Raw genomic sequence first — 20304 nt, forward strand, 5'->3', positions numbered from 1 at the left:
TCATTGCGAGTGCCACCCTTGCCTATTGCTATTGCCGGTGTTGCCAATTCTTCCATTATTACCATCACCAATAGCACTTCCACAAACACACTTTTAACGACGACAAGTAACCTATTGCCACTATTTCCATCTTTTGTCCTAGTCCCCACCATCTCAACCACTTAACAACCATTACAATAACTATCCATCCATCCATTTGTGTCATCATTGCTCTTGCCACCTTACAAATGAACCAAGCTAAAACTCATTTATTAAGCTAAGTTATAAGCTCAAACTTAAATTTGTAATGCACGAGATAAAAAGTTGAACTTGAACTAGGTCGTGTTCATCTCACTAAACTTTTAAGGTGTCTAGTTTGACAAGATCACAAGCTTATTGATTTATAATTAGGCTAAGCTTGAAATACCCTTTTCATTGCTATTACCACCTTACAAATGAACCAAGCTAAAACTCATTTATTAAGTTAAGTTAAACAAGCTCAAACTTAAATTTGTAATGCACGAGATAAAAAGTCGAACTTGAACTAGGTCGTATTCATCTCACTAAACTTTTAAGGTGTCTGGTTTGACAAGATCACAAGCTTATTGATTTATAATTAGACTCAACAATATTATTATTTAATAAGTTCATGTCTTAACATATGCTCTCTAAAATTACAAATGAACCAAGCTATTCATAAGCTACTAATGACTTATTCAAACTCATTTATTAAACTAAGTTAAACAAGCTCGAACTTAGATTTGCAATGCACAAGATAAAAAGACGAACTTGAACTAGGTCATGTTCATCTCACTAAACTTTTAAGGTGTCTGGTCTGACAAGATCACAGGCTTATTGATTTAAAATTAGGCTCAACAATATAATTATTTAATAAGTTCATGTCTTAACATATGCTCTCTAAAATTCTATTTTTAATTTGAGAAAATAGTTACAGAGAAAATAAATAGGAATAGGAGGGCATTTTAATTTGATTAGGAGGGTAATTGTGGGCAATATGGGTGTTTTGGGTAGCTTGAAATCCCCTTTTCAATGTTATATATATAATGTTCTCTTAGCGAGCGCTAATCTTTTATTCTATTTATCTTTTATAATTAAACATAAATCAAAAAACTATGCCAAAAATTGCAAATGAACCAATTTGTTTGTTTAATTGCACTAATAAGCAATTTTAAATTAATTTTAAAGCTCATTAATAAATAATGAAAATTTCATAGAGATAATATTTATCTCATTTAGCTTCGTTTTAAGTTCAACTTATTTAATATTCAAACTCGGCTCCAAAGTTAATTTTGAAACTCATTTACACACTAGCAAGCGTAAAACATGTAAAACTCGGATTGCAACCTTAGTCACCATTACCACCACTATGCACCACCATCATCACCACGCAGCCACCACTGCCACCGTCATCTTTTACTCTACAATGCTTCATACCTAAATAAATTTTTTTCAATAAAGGAAATGTTAAAAACGAAACTGAAATAAATTCTTGTCCCTGTAATTGTTGACTTAGTCTCTGGTGGCTAACATTGAAATCCCAAACATGAATAAACCATTATTCATCTGGACCAATACTTGGTTTACATCAAAAGCACCTACATCATCTCTGCGCGTTCTAAATGACTTATCAAAATTTCTCTATTCTTTGGAATCACACCGGGTGAATTTTACCCTCCTTCAATTCCTTCTCAAAAGTTAAACCAACCCAAACCATAACGACTTATTTCAATTTTGACTCTATTACCTGTATTAAACTACGTCAAATTTTACGCTCAGTCAACTTTTTCTTTCTAACTTTTTTTATTTTTTAAAATTTACCTTTTAATGTTGCAATCTATCCATCTTAAATATTCACATTATTTGTACAATTATTTTTTAATTGCCCAACATTTTAATCCATATGACATAACTGGTTATATAGTTGTCTAGAGGTATCCTACAATGGCACCACACACTCAATGCCGTTACTCACATTTACCCAACTTGCTTTAGTTTTCTATCGCATATTCAATTCTTACTCTTCTGGTACAATAGATCCAAGATAAGGAATCAACTGGTTGCATCAAACTTTAGTTAAAATTTCTGCACCTGTTCTAGTAATCAAAATGGTATGCTCGGACTGAGCAGCTAGCCTGCCATCAGCAGTTACCGTTGTCCAGTTATCATCCCATGTTATACAGTCGGTGCTTCCCATTGTAAGAATTGGTTCTGCAAAACAAAGAGGTTATTGCATATGTTTGAAGAATCAAATAGAAAATTTCAAGCTTGTTTTACATTGACTAATAATAATAATAATAACACATTTTATCAAGATTTGTTTGAAACAATATATGAAAGGGGAAAAAAAAGTACATGCAGGTTGATAAGCATTCACCACGCAAGGAAGCAAAAAGCCCAAAACAGTTTTATTGACTCTGGTTTACATAATAAGAATCGTCCTCGGGTGGTGTTTTTTTTTGGTTGGGTTGGGGTTGGATGAAGGTCACTGCAGATAATCACCATGAAGCCAAGTGCGACGTGCTTTGGGTGGGTGCAATTTGGCAGAAACCAAAATACAAACTGAATCAAGAGAAAATAATTATGGCCAAAAGGAAGAAGGCATAATGTTCTATTTAAAATAGCAAGAGCAAAGATGAGGTTCATGAGGACTGAGGATGTTGAGATGCATTAAAGGTGATATTGAAAGAGGATAGGTTTAAGGATTACAAGGGGTACATGTTCAATATATTCATCACAAGCACAAGACACAAAAACTAGTGGCTAATTTTTTCAGAACAGCTTTGGGCATCTTTCATAAAGAACATTAAAGGAGATATTGAAAGAGGATAGGTTTAAGGATTACAAGGTACATGTTCAATATATTCATCGCAAGCACAAGACACAAAAACTAGTGGCTAATTTTTTCAGAACAGCTTTGGGCATCTTTCATAAAGAACAATGGGTTTCACAGCTGTCACGGTAATTCCCACGAGGCTTTGAAACAGTCTCAAGCCCAACCCTAATGAAGGATTTTATCCTATAAAAGTCATCTCAAATAGGATTTTACCTGCTTTGGTCCACTGAGCTCACAATTTTATCCTATAAAAGACATCTCAAATAGTTGGAGGTCAAACCATCCTCATAAGTCCAAATTCTCCTAGCACGTGTCCGACGTGGGACGGTGTCATGCTCTCCCATCTAATCTCTAGCGTCCATGTTAAAAGTGGCTCACACCTCTGTATAGGATTCCTCCACATGGTATTATCCCAAGGGTGACTAATACCAAATGTAACGATCTCATACCCAACTCTGGTGAGATGTTCGTTTTTGGCCTACTGATCTCACAGTTTTGCCATATAAAAGGTGTTTCACATAGTGAGAAGTCAGATCTTGGACATTCCTTTTATGTCCAAGATGTCCCTAATACACGTCCAAAGTCAAATCGTGACATGAAGATTGTTTGTATTCAAGAGCAAAAGTTACAAAATAGCCAACTCTCAACAAAAAAGTAGCAGAACATCGACAGAAACAGTGGAGGAGAAACATCTAGAAAATGTAATTATTTTAGTGTTAAGATGATTGTAAATATTTCCATAAAGCATTCTAGATGTGCATAGTGAGTAGGCATGTTAAATGGGTGGGTATGGATCAAGATGGGTAGCGTCATTTATAACCCATTAACCCATTTATGACCCATTTATATAAAATATTTGATCCATTTAAGACCCATACCCATTTAGATGGAGGTCAACTCATTTACTCATTTAATTTTAAAACATACAAAAATAATGGTTGAATACTTATTGAAGCTTATAGCTATCTTCAAACATTATCGTTGTTACAACTTACCACCATCTTTGAAGGTTATTCGAGATTGAAAAATGTGTACACAATTACATCAATTACGTATATGCATGCATTGATATTAATTGGTTTGCATAACCGAACTGAATCAATTATATATGCTCATAATTGCGTAATTACATACGTATTTGAATCAATGTATCAATAGTTACAAAATTACGTAAAGATTACGAGCTATAGTACTAATTATGTAATAAATTATATAGTTTAATTTCAAATGGTAATTATAGCAAATACTATAATTACGTGTCAATATAATTATAGATATATCTTAACTAATGAATTACGTAATTAAGTATTTAATTGGTTTGCATAACCGAACTCAAACCAATTATGTAAGCTCGTAATTACATAATTACGTACATATGAATTTAAACTGATGTATCCGCATACAAATTTTTGAATTATAATATTGATTTTGTACCAATTATATAATTTAATTTTAAGAGGTAGTTGTAACCAATACTAATGGTTATGTATGTATCTATAAATTACAAATATATCTTAATTAACCAATTATATAATTATGTACATACATACATGTATATTAATTAATTTACATAATGAATACAACCAATTGTGTCCACTCATAATTGTATATTACATAGACTCATAAGTAAAACAAACCCACTATGTACATATAATTATGTAAGCATTTGCATATTCGAACCAAACTATTAACATATTAAAACATTATGTACATAAATATCCAAATTAACGAATTCAATACGCAATGATGAATTTTAATTTCAAATGATGTGTAGCTAATACTATAATTACATATTTATATAATCACAGCGATATCCAAATCAAATTAATTACGTAATTACGTACAGACATGCATATTAGGTTTGGAAAATGAAACCAAATCAATTGCGAACAAACATAATTGCATCATTACATACATATTCAAATGGAATTGTCTATGATAATAAACTTATGTTCATGCATTTCCAAATTATAGTATTAACAATGTATGTTTAATTACATGACTACATAATTATGAACATATTTAAACCGAACGAGGCTTGTATGCATATGAACTCAATTATATACATTTATAATTGTTCATAATTACAAAATTATGTACTTAGATCTTTGAATGACAATACTACTTACGTATTATATAGTTCAATTTCAAATGATAAGTGTAGTCAGCAATCAATATAACTACAAACCGATAAAATTATGACATGTCTAAATTGAACCAATTATATAAACTACGTACATACATGCATATTAATTGGTTTGGAAATTCAAAGTAAATCAAACTACTTATATATACATAGTAATACAATTATATACATATTGTAACCAAGTTGTCCATAATTATAAAAATATGCATATAAATTTTCTAATTATAATATTAATTACATAATTATATAATTTAATTACAAATAATAAGTATTGACAATACTATAATCAAATACTGAAATAATTACGGACATGTATCCAAATACATATTGTAACCAAGTTGTCCATAATTATAAAAATATGCATATAAATTTTCTAATTATAATATTAATTACATAATTATATAACTTAATTACAAATAATAAGTATAGACAATACTATAATCAAATACTGACATAATTACGGACATGTATCCAAACCAATTATGCAATCATGAATATGCATGCACATTAATTAATTTGAAAATCAAATCAAATTATGTACATGGTGATATAAATATTTAAACCGAACAATACATAATTACATTACATACATAAAAATTCAAATTATATATTAGTTATTTACTTGTAGTATGTTTTTAAATGTGATAAATTAAATCGATTAATTAAGCTTGAAAATTTAAATGGGCTGATGGGTTAAGTGGGTACACCCATTTAATTCATTTAATAAATGGGTCACTCATTTAGGACTCATATAATTATATAGGTGTACCCTAATCCTGGGCTGGTTGATGGGTATGGATAGTAATTGTTACTAGTAATTGTGAATTGTATGATCAAATCAATATCAACCATTAGTTAGGAAGGTCTATATAAATAGGGATATAAAAATCTTTTAGTAAGCATGCAAGCAAAGTGAACTAACTATAATATTCTTCTTTCTCACATACTTCTCCTATTTCTTTCATTCATTGCATTGTAAGCTTTTCTTTGTGTAGGTAAAGGCCGACTTAGGATTCTAAATCTTACAAAAGTGTCAGAGTGTTGCACGTAAATTGGTGGAAATTTCCAAGCCCATGACAGCTTGATGATAGTAAATAACTACCATTTGTGATCGATATGTAAGGGTTTTCTATCTATTTTGTAAACCCTCAAATTTGCAAAATAGTGAGAGGTTTTCTGCCTCTGATATAAAATTTTAAGATCAATAAACGATCCCAAGAACTTAAATTCAAAGCCCCCTCAATTTCAAGGAAGAGAGTGATGCACGCACCGATGGTAAATGTCTGACCTTCAACCATGCAACCAGACATGTCATTGCCTGTCAAAATATTAACATTGTACTTAAAATAGATAAGAATGATATACAATGACCAAGGTCTAAAATTTCAATTTTATGATTTTGATTCAAAGAAACATCTAAAACTTATGAATGAAACTAAATATTAAAATAGTTGTGATTAATTTAGAAACAATTTTTTCTTAAAGTATTTAAAAAAAAAAAACAAAATTTGCTCCTTTCCTAGTATCTATTTTAAATTTCCAAAATTTTGGCTTATGTATCTAAAATTTTGGCTGAAGTCCCAGAAATTTAACAAAACTGAAATTGAAACCCCATTTCATCTCAAACCCTAAAATCTGAAATTCTACTGAAATTTCAGTCAAATTACCAAAATTTATGACCATGATAATGGCTCCAAGGTTGCAGAATAAGTGAAGGATGGGGGAAATTTAGTAGTTCAAACATGCAGCTCCTATTGTAATTTGCAAGGAAGTAACAGAGCATGCAACACGTTATTTTCCTGTCATTTGATTATTAACTGCTCATTCACTGAGACTTCAATAATATTCATCCCCTCAACCAAATTAAAGTACCCAATAGTAAGGATTATTTTGATATTTAATCTCAAAAAGTTTACCATCTATTTTTACCATTAACTAATTCTGAATATAAGTATCCAATGTCAAATATAAGAATCCTCAATCAAAACATCAAATGTTACCACTTCAGTAAATAGTAAGCAAAGGTTGGCTCTATAATGGAGGAGTTGGGAGTATTTCTCCTATCACAAAGAATCCCGTCTTCATGACTATAAATGGAATACATTATGCAATATGTAAAATATGAGAAAGTCACTTACTGTGATGAAATATAAGTGGTTCAGAGTGAAATACTGTCCCCACACCATGCCCAACAAAACGCTCCACCACGCCAAGACCATATCTTTCAGCAAGATCACTGAGACAATTAACTAAATAACAGTTACAGAACATGCACAAGTACAACACAATACACCAAGATACATATGAAAAATGAAATTCACCGAACTAAGCATGTACTTAATATTTTTTAAAAGCTCATTGGCATCATAACACTTGAATTTTTTATGGATTTATGAGACCTTTCCCCTTTGTGATATCTCTTGCCCTCTACTCCCTACACTCATTGCTTCAACCTGTCACTATGGTGGTCATAGACCATGAAGGGCATCGCATAAGATCAGTCCTGACTAAAAGAAAGAGTGAGTTTACTTTCATGCTTGAGTGTAACCCAAATAGCAACCAATGGGTGAGCATCTTCATCATTGGTGAGACAGTTCTTGGAGAATATGGTGTCGGTTTTGGAAGATTGGGTCAGAGTTAGTTTAGCATGTAAATTGATAGCATCTCGTATTGACTGGCAATTCAATCAATGATGGGGAAGTTCTTGGAGTTACGGCTGGGATGGGTAAAGGAGTTTTTTATGTTTGTTTTTTTTCCTAGTAGGTCTAAAGGAGATTGGTAGCAAGGATTTAAGCAAGACTTTCATGCAATGGTAAAGGAGGTAACAGCAAGGAACTACAGAAAAATACTCTTTCATGGAGCAAGACTGCCAGCGGGAATCAAAAAGACTTGTAATCAGTGTGGGGGGTGCAATGTAGTTGTGCATCGTTGACCACTAATCTGCATTTGGAAGGAACGACAATCGTTCGGCTGCAGCTAGGATTTCTATGGAGAATAGCCGTATAGAGAAGATGGAGGGGCATGGGATGGGTTGTGAGAAGAATGGGGTGTGAGACTCCAGGAAGAATAGCATGGGCTAGGAGTTGGTTGGGCCAGGTACATATTACACTGCATTTGGGCCAGCTCTTGGGTATTCATAAGTTAAATCCAGCGAAGGTAGATGTGCAGGCTTCAGTTAGCCCACAGCATACAGGCCTGAAACACATGCCATACATTGTTTCCATCAGTACACTGAGGCCCATAATCTGCTTGAGTCACTAACTCCAGGTTTGGGGCCAAAGATGGCTCCTCTAAGTTAAAGGAGAGTTTAGCTCTTTGCAAAGATAGTATGATCAGTGGAGGCCAGACTCCCTGAAACTTACAGATGAATAGAATTTCCAGCAACCCTAATAGGGTTGCTTGGATATTGGGGGAGTGGTTGGCTATATCTTCAATGCAAATGGCTGGTAATGGGTCCATGGGTCTTGGATGTCAGGTCCCAATAAAATCCAGAAGCAGTTCAGACAATTCTGGGAGTTCAGGTGATGTTTCTGATTCCTAAATGGGTGAGAAATTTGTTCATGAGGAAAGATTGGCCAATGAGCATCCTTCAGTTTCTATTGACAAAGGAAGGACTACAAGGATAAATTTGTGGGAGGCATGTTCAGGGCAATCTTGGTGCTGTGAGGGAACAATGTAGTGGTAAGGGAAATTGTTTTGGTCAACTATAGGCAGAAAGATTTACTCTTGCCAGGTAGTGGTGCAGGCAGGAGTTAATGTTCAAGAGGGAGAATATGGATGAAAAGGTAAGGGAAAGGAGAGAAAGAAATGGGGAGATATGTTGGATGATGAAAGTGATGTCACCAGTGGGTTTGTCTGGGATGATGGTTTGCTATTGAATGAGTTTGGGGAACAATATGAGTATGTGTCTGAATCTTCTGCTTTACTTGGGGATTTATTGTATGTGCCACCATATCCAATGAATGGTGCAGAGGGAGTTCCAACTTTAGAGGAAGATGGACCAGGCAAAGAGCAACAATGTACAGATGGGATTTAGCCTATTCGTGTAGGGGAGTTTATGGGAAGGATTTAGAAGCATAACAACTATTGGATAAGATGGGATTATGGCTGCCTGGTGTTGGAGGAAACGAACTTTGTCTGTATGGATGGTAGTACAAGAAAGGTAAACAAAGGCCGGTGAGAATTAAAACTTGCAAGTGTTCTGTGAAATATGATGACACAGGTTTAAAAAGAGGTTTTCTTAATTAGTTTCCGTTAGTTCTTTTTTCTTTGTAATCACTTTATTCATCCTTAATAAAAATTTTAAATAAACCATCACATTAAAAAATGGCTTTATTTATATTAATTATTATATCTCAATGGGAATTTGTAGACATATATATCTTTCCTCACTAAAATTTGGCATAATAAGTCATCAACACATATTTCTTGAAAATATTTTGATATATTTTTTTCCATCCCTGAAAAATAGAATTTTTTTTCTATTGCAACAAATCATGAATTAGAGAAACTATACCTAATCCTCTTTCCTATTTTTTTATAACTAGCACCATGTTTGCAAACAGCAATGCCTCTCTCCAAGCATTCTTCAGTTACCTACCAGAAGAGAAATTAATAAATACAACATAAAAATAATAACAAAACAATGCTTGAGGGATGAAGATGTAATTTGCAAGGATGGAAAAATGTGTTGATGCATAATAATTGCAGGACTCAATTTGTGCATCCAACTACAGTATGAGCACTTTCAATTAATTATAATGATAATGGTGATACTTTTCATGGATATCATTAAATAGAATCAATCTTAGTTTTAACAATTTACCCTCAGGAAGATTTTAACTGCATTGCTAACATTTCCACAAATGAACGTCTTTGATGTGTCTCCATGATAACCCTAATACAAACAAAAGAAAGCACATAATACACAGAAAGAAAACAGCTTTTGAACATAGTGGGAAATATAAATATGAAATATTTACAAAACTGTGGAATATGCATATTTATATATATAGCAGAAAACTGCAATATCACTTCATATATAACATGGTGAGGCCACTGGAATATGTAAATTTGGTAACTAATTGCATACAATTTGATAACAAGCAAAGCAAACAATAATTTTCTTGGATAAGAAAAAAGACAAACTAGCAGGGGAAAAAAACAAGGTGCAAAGAGAAGAGAACAGAATGTCTTCCCAAAAAAACAAAAACAAAAAAAACAAAAAAACAAAAAAAAAAATCACATTAGATTACAATAGAGCTGCCCTCCAATGCCTTTGCAGGTGGAGCAGCAACAATGCCCAAAAAAATCAGAATGAATGGGCCTGAAAAGAGGCCAAAAACACAACTCTATCCCATAACAAATCAAGAGAGATTATGCAATCCCTGAAGGTTCTCAAATTCCTCTATATCAAATGGGGCACACGATAGCAAAAACCGTGCAGCCCCCTAAAAATCTTCCCTTTCCAGTTTTGTCAAAACCCTAAAGTCTCATCTTGCAGGAAATCCCCCACAACCCATGGAGCCACTGAGGCAAGATTCAAGAGCACTACAAAGGTAGTTTGCTGCCCAATAAAGAAGGAAAAGTGTGTTTGTTTCATTGGATGCGTGGCAAATGGAGCACATATCAGGAGTGAGAGCCTTATAGGGTCTTTTGCAATGTAATAGGCCGTGCTTATTAAGCCTAATGAAGGACAATCCAGACAAGAATCCAAATATGAAAGGGAATCCTTGCCTTCCATACGATGTGGCTCCAAGGATAATGATAGGAGGAAGGAGTTCTTAAAAGGAGAAGGGAAATAAATTTAGTAGAAAATAGATCTGAAGAATCCCCCTCCCAAACTCTCTCATCAACCCAGTTTAAAGGAACAAAAGAATCAAGAACATTAAGCAAGGTAGTGATTTCATCAACCTCACTTTCATTGAGATTCCTAAACAAATGGAAATCACAAGAAAGAGAAACCCTGCTCCCAAGAAAAGAAAGAGCTGATAGGTGCATTGTGAAGAGTAGCAATCTTAAAAGCCAAGGCACCATCATCTCCAACAATCTCTCACCAGACCAAGCATCCTCCAGAAGAAAATCCTATTACCAATTTATCATTACCCACACTGAAACGGATCAGACAAAAGAACAAACAAGCAACCAGGATAGGGGATTGCATGAGAAACAATGCCACTTCCTCTAGTGTCCCACCCATTCCAATGAACCTCATATTTACTTTCTATCACCTTGTTCCATAGGGAACTTACTAAGAGGAACCTCCACAACCATTTTCCAATTACAGAGATGTTTTCAGACACCACATTACCAAGGCCCAGACCTCTTCAGATTTGGATTTTTTTTTATAATAAAAAGATTCCATTAAAACAAATAAAAAGGCAGCCAATCCACAACTTTCTACCACCAAAAAGACCTAAATGAAACACTATCTAAGAAAGCCTCTTTCAAACCCTTCCCATCGGAGTTGGTAGAGCATTGCAAATTAGCCAGTTCTCATTGTCCCTTCCCAGCCTTATTTTTACCACCATCCAGACGGACTTCCTTTCCCTCTGAATTGGCCAACCATAAACCCTTTTTGTCTAACAGATGTTGAAAGTGACAGAGACAGGAGAAGTACCGGTTTCATTCTGCTCAATATTATCTTCTCCTTCATCTGCCCCAACATTCGCCAAACCAAGAACTCCCTCTAAATCATATATCCGCATAGACTGCAAGAAAGGTGCACCCATAAAATCCGAAAAATCTTATCCAAGACCTACTTGTTCATGAACCTCATCTTTAAGTAGCCCTCCATCATAATCAAAATCACTATCCAGATCCCCTCCTCACCTAATACATCTCCACATTCTTTTTTAGATCTATTTCACCCCATTTGAATCCTCAATGTACAAATTACCGTTGCTATTTATCAAAATTTAATTGGCCTCACAGTAGCACTGGAATGCCCCTCAACTGAATCAGCCTTTTTTCCCTACTCCCATGTCCCGACAAGTGTAAACCAGCAACTCGTGTATGTTTCATCCCATCCAACTTCACCTTGTCATTGCTGGGACTTGTGCCATCATAGTTCCCAATTTGAACAGGCATATCATTATCTTCTGTATGGGTCACCTGACAACCATCTTCCTTAGAAACCTCCCTTGAGAGCTCATCAACTTTCAATACTTCTCAGCCCATTGGAAAAGGACTCTATGTAGCTCATTCACGATGACCAACCCCGATGGAGAGGAAGTACCGTGATCTTGTTTCTCTTCCACCTGTTCGCTTTGACCAAAACCAAGTCTACTATGTTCAATGGTTTTGACACCAACTGCTGCATGGTCCTTTCTCAAACGGTAGAAAATGGACAGAAACAGAAAACTAGCAACGTAACAAGCATATTTTCATAATCTGTTTCTTCACCATGAATGATACCAAACAGACCCTCCGAAAAATCCATAGCCGACACACCACAGTGAGGCCAAGTACTGAAGTTTGTCCCAAACCAGCACCCAGTTTAATTTTTTCCCCATAAAAAATCCAAGCATTACGCTCCATCCATATTCCCCATAAAGCCGCAAAAATACCAAACTTCCATAATACTGCCCTATCCTCCTTTCTACCAAAGCATGCAAAAGAAATGGCTAACAAGTCTACCACTGGAGAAAAAAAAAAAAAAAAAAAGACATACCCAACTCTCTCCCATAATACCAAGAAGCTTATCCAAATCTTCCAAAATTCAGTGCAAAACAAGCTGAGAAGCTGTCTCGGAGTTTTTGTAACAAAGCAAAAATAAATCAGGAGAGAGAGCCTTCAAAGGTCTCCTTATTTGCAGCAAGCTATTAGTATTTATCTTATTAAGCACAACCAACCAGGTGAAAGCCTTTAATTTTTGGGGGAGCCTTGGCCTTCCAAATAGTATGATAGAGCAAAAATGAAGAGCTGGAAATGGATCAAGAATTCAAAAAAGGATTTGCAAGAAAACAATCCCGGCTGATCTGAAGACCAAGAATGAGCATCCTTCCCAAAGAAAGGTTACACCCATTCAATAAGGATAACAAAGATGATAACTCCACCATCTCCCTATCGTGATCAAGTCTCCTAAAATGGAGAGTCCAGGAACCAACGGGCTGCTCAAATCACCAACAAAGAAAGATATGGTTCTATCTTACTCAGAACTCAAATGAACGAGACGAGGGAAACAAGTGGAAAAGGAAGTGTTTCCCACTCACTTGCAGTATATATAAATAAATCCAGCAATATGGTGACAGCTTATTGGAAAAATGAATGGCTTTGGTCTTACTCTAGACATAATATCAAGCCATTCCATACCTTTCTTAAGTGTGGAGAAAATGAACGCAAATTCATCATTGATGGAAGATGTCCTATGAACATGGTTTCTAGAAAGAGTCACTTGCATGAACTTCATCAAAAACCTCACCCAAAGCTTTATGAGATATCTTGGGTTGATAACTCTACAAGTTTGTGAAAGATGTTTGGTGCCTATTCACATGGGTGACTATTTTGATAATGTTTGGTGCAATATCATACTTATTAATATGGCCATGTACTCCTTGGTTGGGTGTCACTAAAGGATTTGAGAACACATATCTTCCACTATAATGGCAAGAAGATCATTCTGAAACCCACTCTACCAACCAACCAAGGTAAAGAATCTCCCAAAGTAACTCAGCTTGAAGATAATACAAGCAAGGATTGAATGTGTTTGAAGGCATCCAAAGTCTTTCAGACATTCCTACAGTCGAGTTTGTCATTCCCAATGTGTTTATTGACACTCAAGTCTATGACGCTGCCAAAGGATCATGGTTCTTGTATCACTCATACGCTGGCTTTTGAAGAGTGCAAGTTTGCTTCTTACTTCTAATCCTCCAACATTTAAAAATTTGAGGCCAGATTTTTTTTTTTTTTCTGAGGGAGATTTGACGTAGGACAGGAGCAAGACCTTGGGAAAACCCTTGTTGTAGACTCATTCAAAAGGATTCGGTCAAGGATTGTTGGGTTTAGTTAATAGTTTATTATGTGTTTAGTTTAATTGGTTTATTATTACACATATCCAGCAAACAAGAGCAATGACACCACATGAGGACAATGCTCACTCATATCTCCATCACTAGTCTGGTACCAAGTCACCTCCGTCATCGCTAACCACCACAACTGTGCATCATTACTATTTCTGATTGGGGAAATTGAATGATTGCAATTCTCGTGTGAGCAAGACGAACCAGCACCTAAACCGTTAATGCCGATTGACCTCCTTCGGTGATAAAGAACCACCTCTTTTCTCTCTCCTACTAAGGCAACCATCTCCGGCGCCTATCACTTGTCCTCCTTCAATAATCACTTTGTCTTATGAGACTCCTTATCTACGCTTCCTCATCGCCTATGTTTTTCTCTGAGTTCGCAATCATGTTATTAGTATCAGAAAGATTGGAGCCCTAGTGTCTCTCTAACCTTGATGTTCTACTACTTGCTGCTGTTCAATTAGTGTTGTTTGGTCGTGTTACTCTTCATAAAGAACATTGTGAGCATGATTGCGGCTTCGTCAACTACTTGCTGCTGTCAACTTAGCCTACAATTCTTTGACTTGCTAAAGGAAGACCTAGCACCTCACTAATTTTCATTCGTCAATTGATACTCAATGTCTTCTTGCTTCATAACCTGTGGGTAAGGGGGGAGGGACTGAAACATGTAGAAATTTTACCATGACAATTGAGAGAAAAAAAATTTAATGCAAACCGCCTCATTCTTACAGAATTCAAACTTTCCGAATTTGCAGGGAGATTCTTCTCATTTATCTTGTTGAAGAGGAGTTTTTATGGATTCTAAGATCTTTAGGGGTGATTTGTTCAGGTCCTCAAGGGGCAGCAGCTGGGCTTTTGGGTGGATGCTTTTTTTTAGAAGACAAGGAAGCAGGATTCGAATAGGTTTGAGAAGGAATGAGAACGGCAGGCAAGCCATCCATATCTCAAAAGGGAGTTAGAATGAAGGATGGCATAAGTTTCAAGAAGCCTTGATGAAGTTGTATATCAACCTTCAACAAAACCATGAGTTGTGCAGATTGTGGCTCCACGAACATTATTCATCATGAGCAAAAGCTACGGAAGTCAAATGCTTTTTAATGGATCTTGGAAAACCACTCATTCACCGAAGTTGTCAGAGATTTCCCAGTAAAGGAAAGGAGAAATTTTGAGAGGATCCTTGGCCAAGATTATAAGCCCTCAGATAATGAGCTCCCACGATTTGGAAGCAGCTCCTTTACTAACATTGGTAATGGCGATCAAAAACTTGGGCCTGTCCATAATGAGCTGAGAAGGGCTGTTAGTAAATGGGTTGAGAAGGGTAGAAATATAGTGGTCTCAGATTCTATCCAAGAGGTGGATCCTAGGCCCTCTTGCACTAAGGAAAGGGGTCTAAATGATTCAGGTCCCTTTTCTAGTGGCTAGGTGGGTACGTCAACAGATTGGAATTGGTGGGAAATTTAGTAAGGAAGGTCGGGCAAAGTTCTCAAGAAAAAATTAAGGGAGAGGATTCAAAGGTGCAATGCTCAAGAGGTTAGAAGGTGATAGAGAAGAATTTGAGGAATGCTTCGTACGCTACTGACTCACGGCCATCTCTCAATTTAACCGGTGGGGAATTAGGAAGGAAGACAGAGATTTTTGATAGTAGAGGGGAGAAAGTTTTTGTATCAAACTTGGGGGAGGGAAATGAGAAACAATCAAATGAGACGATGGGCAAAGAGTTGAAGATAATTTGACTAGCAGTGGTAAAGAGGAGGTCTCTAATATGGAAGATGACTAGAAGCAGCTTTTGCAATTCTGAGAAGGATTTGTTGGTGGGTCAGTTAAGAGCTGATTTAGATTTCTGTGAAGAAGATATCTTGGCACAACTTACGGAGGGATTTTCAGAAGGTGAGAGAGAGGAAGCCTTAAGGAAGTACAATGATCACACACAAATTTTGCAGCAGTATGAGGAAGAGCATGCTTAATTGTTTTCTAACATTGTGCAAGGGTTTACAAATGATATTAAACACAACTTAAACCAGACAAAAGAATTGATTGATAAAGGGTCTTTGTCCCTTGTCCTTGAGCCTAATTCTGATATAGAGGCCTTTGTTGATATTCCTTTTGTTAGTGGAGGGGGGCAATAATGAAGAGGCAATTATTCCCATGGTTGATTCGAATTCATCCAAATTTAGAAAAGGTATTCTTCCCCTTCCTATTCGATCCATTTTTCCCCTTTGGCACTTTTTTATGCCACACGAAGGCTTCTACTAGCAGAAGCGCTTCTAGTGTTGGCCTAGGGGGTACTAATAGAGACTTTCTAGATCCAAATAAACCCCTTGAGGACCTAGGTCTAAAATTAGTTAGTCTAGTTGGGGCCAAGATAAAATCATCGTTCAGTCCTAGAACATATAAGTGGAAAAAGAAGAAGGTTCAAAAAGAATTAAAGAACCTAATTTCTTCTATCAATTATACGGAAGGGAAGGGAGTTAGGAAGGAAGCGAAACGAGTGAAATTATGAAAATTGTCGATTGGAATGTTAGAGGCCTATGGGACTTTATAAAGAGGGGGTTAATCAAAGAGGTCTTACTTAGATATTCTCCTAATATTGTTTTGGTTCAAAATACTAAGCTCAAGAGTGTTTATGAGGATTGTTAGAGGGATATGGGACAGACGAAATAAGGATTGGACTTTTGTACCTTCTCATGGGTCAACAAGTGGTATTTTGGTGTTGTGGGACATTCACTTTATTGCCAATGTATATAGTATAGTACGATTTTTCTCTATTTCTATCTTGGTAGGTAGAAGGTAAAGGCAAGGGCCAATGGTGGGTCTGATCAATGTATGATCCCTCTAGACCAACCTTTAGGAGTTCTTTCTGGGATGAGCTTTATTATGTGTTTGGATCTTACACTCCTAAATGGATAGTGAAAGGTGATTTTAATGTTGTGAGGTTTCCTCCAAAGAGGAAAGGGGTGATAGGGTTACTACTAATATGCAAAGTTTTGATTCACTTATTAAGGATTGTGCTTTGAGAGATCTTCCTCTAGATAATGCTAATTTTAGTGGTCGATGGGAGGTGCTAGAGCAATGGCAAGAAGGCTTGACAAATTCCTGTTTTGCATGAAAGTGGGAGGATGAGTTCCCTAACCTCTCTCAATATATATTACCTAGGCCTACTTCTGACCACTTTCCTATCATGTTTGAATCAAGGAAGGTTTCTTGGGTCCCACTCCTCTCAGGTTTGAAAATATGTGGTTGGATCATTATTTCTTCCAAACCTTCGCCAGGAATTCTTGGAATGATACCAAGTGTCACGGTCCGACTATTTTCACACCGTTGTGAAAGGGCCTTGCAACGCTAGCTAAAGCACTTTTGTTTAACTAGCCAGCCTATCGTTTACCAACATTCATCCACGAAACACTTTCATTAGCATTCAATCAAATGGCTGTGAAAATAGTAAGCATTCATGAAAGCAGTGGCAAGCAAGCAGTAAACATTGAATCTACGCAATTCATTAACAACACCTCCGTTGACAATGTGTGTTTAGCGAGGAGAGGGGGTGGGAAGGTTTTAGATTCATGAAAATATTGAAGTTAAAGGTTAAGTTGAAAGAATGGAATAGGGGGGTGTTTGGAGAATTAAGGTTTAGAAAGGCTAGTATTTAGGCGACGCTAAGTTAGATACAAAGGAAGAAGATGGTATTCTCTTGGAGAGGAAGAGATGAAAAGGGTATCTTTGAAGAATGTATTGGAGGAGGTAATTCTAAAGGAAATGAGAAGCTTGAGGCAGAAGATGAAGTTTAAATGGATTAGAGATGGTGATTGTAATTCTAGGTTCTTTCAGAGGATAGCTAATGGGAAAATGAGGAAGAATTTGATCAAGGAGTTGGACATAAACAGGGGGGATACTATCTCTGAACAAAGTCAAATTGCTTCTGAGATCACTAAGTTTCATTCTAATTTGTATTCCACGGAGGATGATAGTAGACCAATGGCTAGAGGTTTAGATTGGGACCCTTTGTATGGTGATCAGGTAGCATAGTTGGAGAGACCTTTTCAAGAAGAGGAAGTAAGGATCATGGTTTTTGGTATGAAGAGGGATAAAGCTCCAGGGATTGATGGGTTTAATATGCCTTTCTTCCAAGATTGTTGGGAAAAGGTTAAGGATGACTTGCTTAAGGTTTTTAATGAATTTTATGGGAATGCGATTTTAGGAAAGAGTATAAATTCCACTTTCACAACTTTCGTGCCAAAAAAGAATAAATCCACCAAGATGTCGGATTATAGACCCATTAGCTTAATTTCTAGTGTCTATAAAATCATCACTAAAGTTTTAGCTAACAGGTTGAGCGTGGGGCTTGATAGGTCTATCTCTAAAGCTCAGAGTGCATTTGTGGGGGTAGGCAAATTTTGGATGCCATTTTGCTTGCCAATGAGGTTGTTAAGGAAATTCGACAAAGGACGAAGAAGGAACTCATTTTTAAGTTGGATTTTACGAAAGCTTATAATAAAGTGAATTGGAATTTCCTAGATAAGATTTTTGATTTGGTGAGGGATGGCGGCATTGGATTAGAGGTTGCTTGGATGATGTGAGCTACTTAGCTTTAGTGAATCATGAGTCTAAATCTTGGTTAACGCTACAACAAGAGGGATTAGGCAAGGTGACCCTCTTTCCCCGTTTTTGTTTGTTTTAGTGGCTAATATTTTGAGTAGGATGGTGGATAGGATTGTGGAAAGAGGTTTAGTTAAATATTTGGAAGTGGGGAGGGAGAGGATCAGTGTCTCACACCTTCAATTTGCTAATGATACTATCTTCTTTTTAGAGGATCGTAAACCCTCCTTTTTGAATATTTTGGGTCTCCTCCATGTTTGCGAGAAAGTTTCTAGGCTTAAGATTAATATAGGGAAGAGTGGTATCATGGCTATCAATATTCCTGACAAGACTGTTAGGGAGTAGTTTTTCAAGGTGGGTTTTAGTGTTTTGGATTGGTCGCCGTCTTATCTAGGGGTTCCTTTGGGGGCTAACCCTAGATCTATTAGTTTTTGGGATCCTATTGTGGAAAGGTTTTCTAAGAGACTATATGGGTGGAAAGGTGCTCTTTAATTAAGCTCATCTAGGCTTGTCTCTCTAGTATCCCTTTAAACTTTCTTTCAATTTTTAAGATTCTAGTGGGGATTGCTAGCAAAATTAAGAAGATAATAAGGGATTTATTAAGGCTAGGGGTAGGGGGCTTTAGGGATCATTTGGAAAGTTGGGTAGTGGTGGGCAAGTCTAAATGGGAGGGTGGTTTGGGTCTAGGAAACTTGGTGCTTAGAAACACAGCTCTTCTGCCGAAATGATTTTGGTTGTTTCTGCTAGAGAATTCTCCCATGTGGCATAAAGTTGTTAAAAGTATGTTGGATTAGACAAGAATCACAGGATTCTAATTTCAGATTTAGATGTTCTTCAAAGAGTTCATGGAAAACTCTCTTTAAAATTTATCCCCATTTCATTCCCTATCTTAGATTCCTAGTGGGAAGGTGTAGTAATATCCGCTTTTGGAAAGATCCTTAGTTAGGAAATGTAGTTTTGTCTACCTCTTTTCCTCGCCTCATCACTCAACTCAGGGCAAGATTGTCCCATTTCATCTTTTGTTGTTGATCAGGTGGTCATTTACCTACTTGGGATTTTCATTTTTATTAATCATTGAACGATAGGGAGTTGGTAGAGCTATCCTCCTTGCTAGACCTGTTGAATAACTGTCGATTTTCTTTGGAGGAGGATAGTCAATGTTGGTCTTTTGGATCCTTCGTGGGTTTATTCTTGCAAATATTTTTGTGATTTTCTAACTAGATCTAATTCATCTTTTCCTCTCTATAGATCCATTTGGAAGGCCAAAGTCCCCTCTAGAATCCAGGCTTTTATTTGGTCATTGAGCCTGATAGAATTAATACCAATAACTTGCAACAATTTAGACGACTTTTGAAGGTTCTCTATTCAAACATCTGTGTTTCAAGGTCTTAAATTTTGATTTTAACTCAAATTTCAAAAGCTCCAAAAGTACAGAATTTCTATTTCAATGTCAATTTCGATTTGAAAAAATAATGGAAATCATTAGTAGAACATGAAATTCTTTTATGAAGCTTTAGAAATGATTAATAGACATAATAATGTAAGTTTTAGGACTAATATATTACAAGTAAATACATCTATGTTGTATATAAGGTGGAGAAATTGTAATAATATATATGCATCAAACATATTTGTAAGATAATGTACATTAAACATATTTAGTGAATTAGTTAATACAAATGAAATTCATAAATCATAAAAATGAATGG

The 20304-nt window shown here is 35.9% G+C and overlaps 1 protein-coding gene across 2 annotated transcripts in view; it reads right to left on the reverse strand.

Annotated features, from left to right (window-relative positions):
• Nucleotides 1–1973: 1973 nt before the first annotated feature.
• The window catches only part of LOC131153565 (methionine aminopeptidase 1B, chloroplastic), a 28172-nt gene continuing 9841 nt past the window's right edge, over nucleotides 1974–20304 (reverse strand). Inside the window, exons 6-10 of one of the 2 annotated variants that reach the window (XM_058105953.1) lie at nucleotides 9805–9876; nucleotides 9496–9575; nucleotides 7118–7215; nucleotides 6250–6297; nucleotides 1974–2208 (exon numbers count right to left, since the gene is read on the reverse strand). In XM_058105953.1, the coding sequence (XP_057961936.1) occupies nucleotides 2063–2208; nucleotides 6250–6297; nucleotides 7118–7215; nucleotides 9496–9575; nucleotides 9805–9876 (444 nt within the window). In that variant the 3' untranslated portion in view covers nucleotides 1974–2062. The remainder of the gene's footprint in view (nucleotides 2209–6249; nucleotides 6298–7117; nucleotides 7216–9495; nucleotides 9576–9804; nucleotides 9877–20304) is intronic. The other variant, XM_058105954.1, reaches the window with a different exon arrangement.

The sequence above is a fragment of the Malania oleifera genome, chromosome 4 (assembly GCF_029873635.1).
Source record: "Malania oleifera isolate guangnan ecotype guangnan chromosome 4, ASM2987363v1, whole genome shotgun sequence".
In the NCBI taxonomy this organism is placed as follows: domain Eukaryota; kingdom Viridiplantae; phylum Streptophyta; class Magnoliopsida; order Santalales; family Ximeniaceae; genus Malania; species Malania oleifera.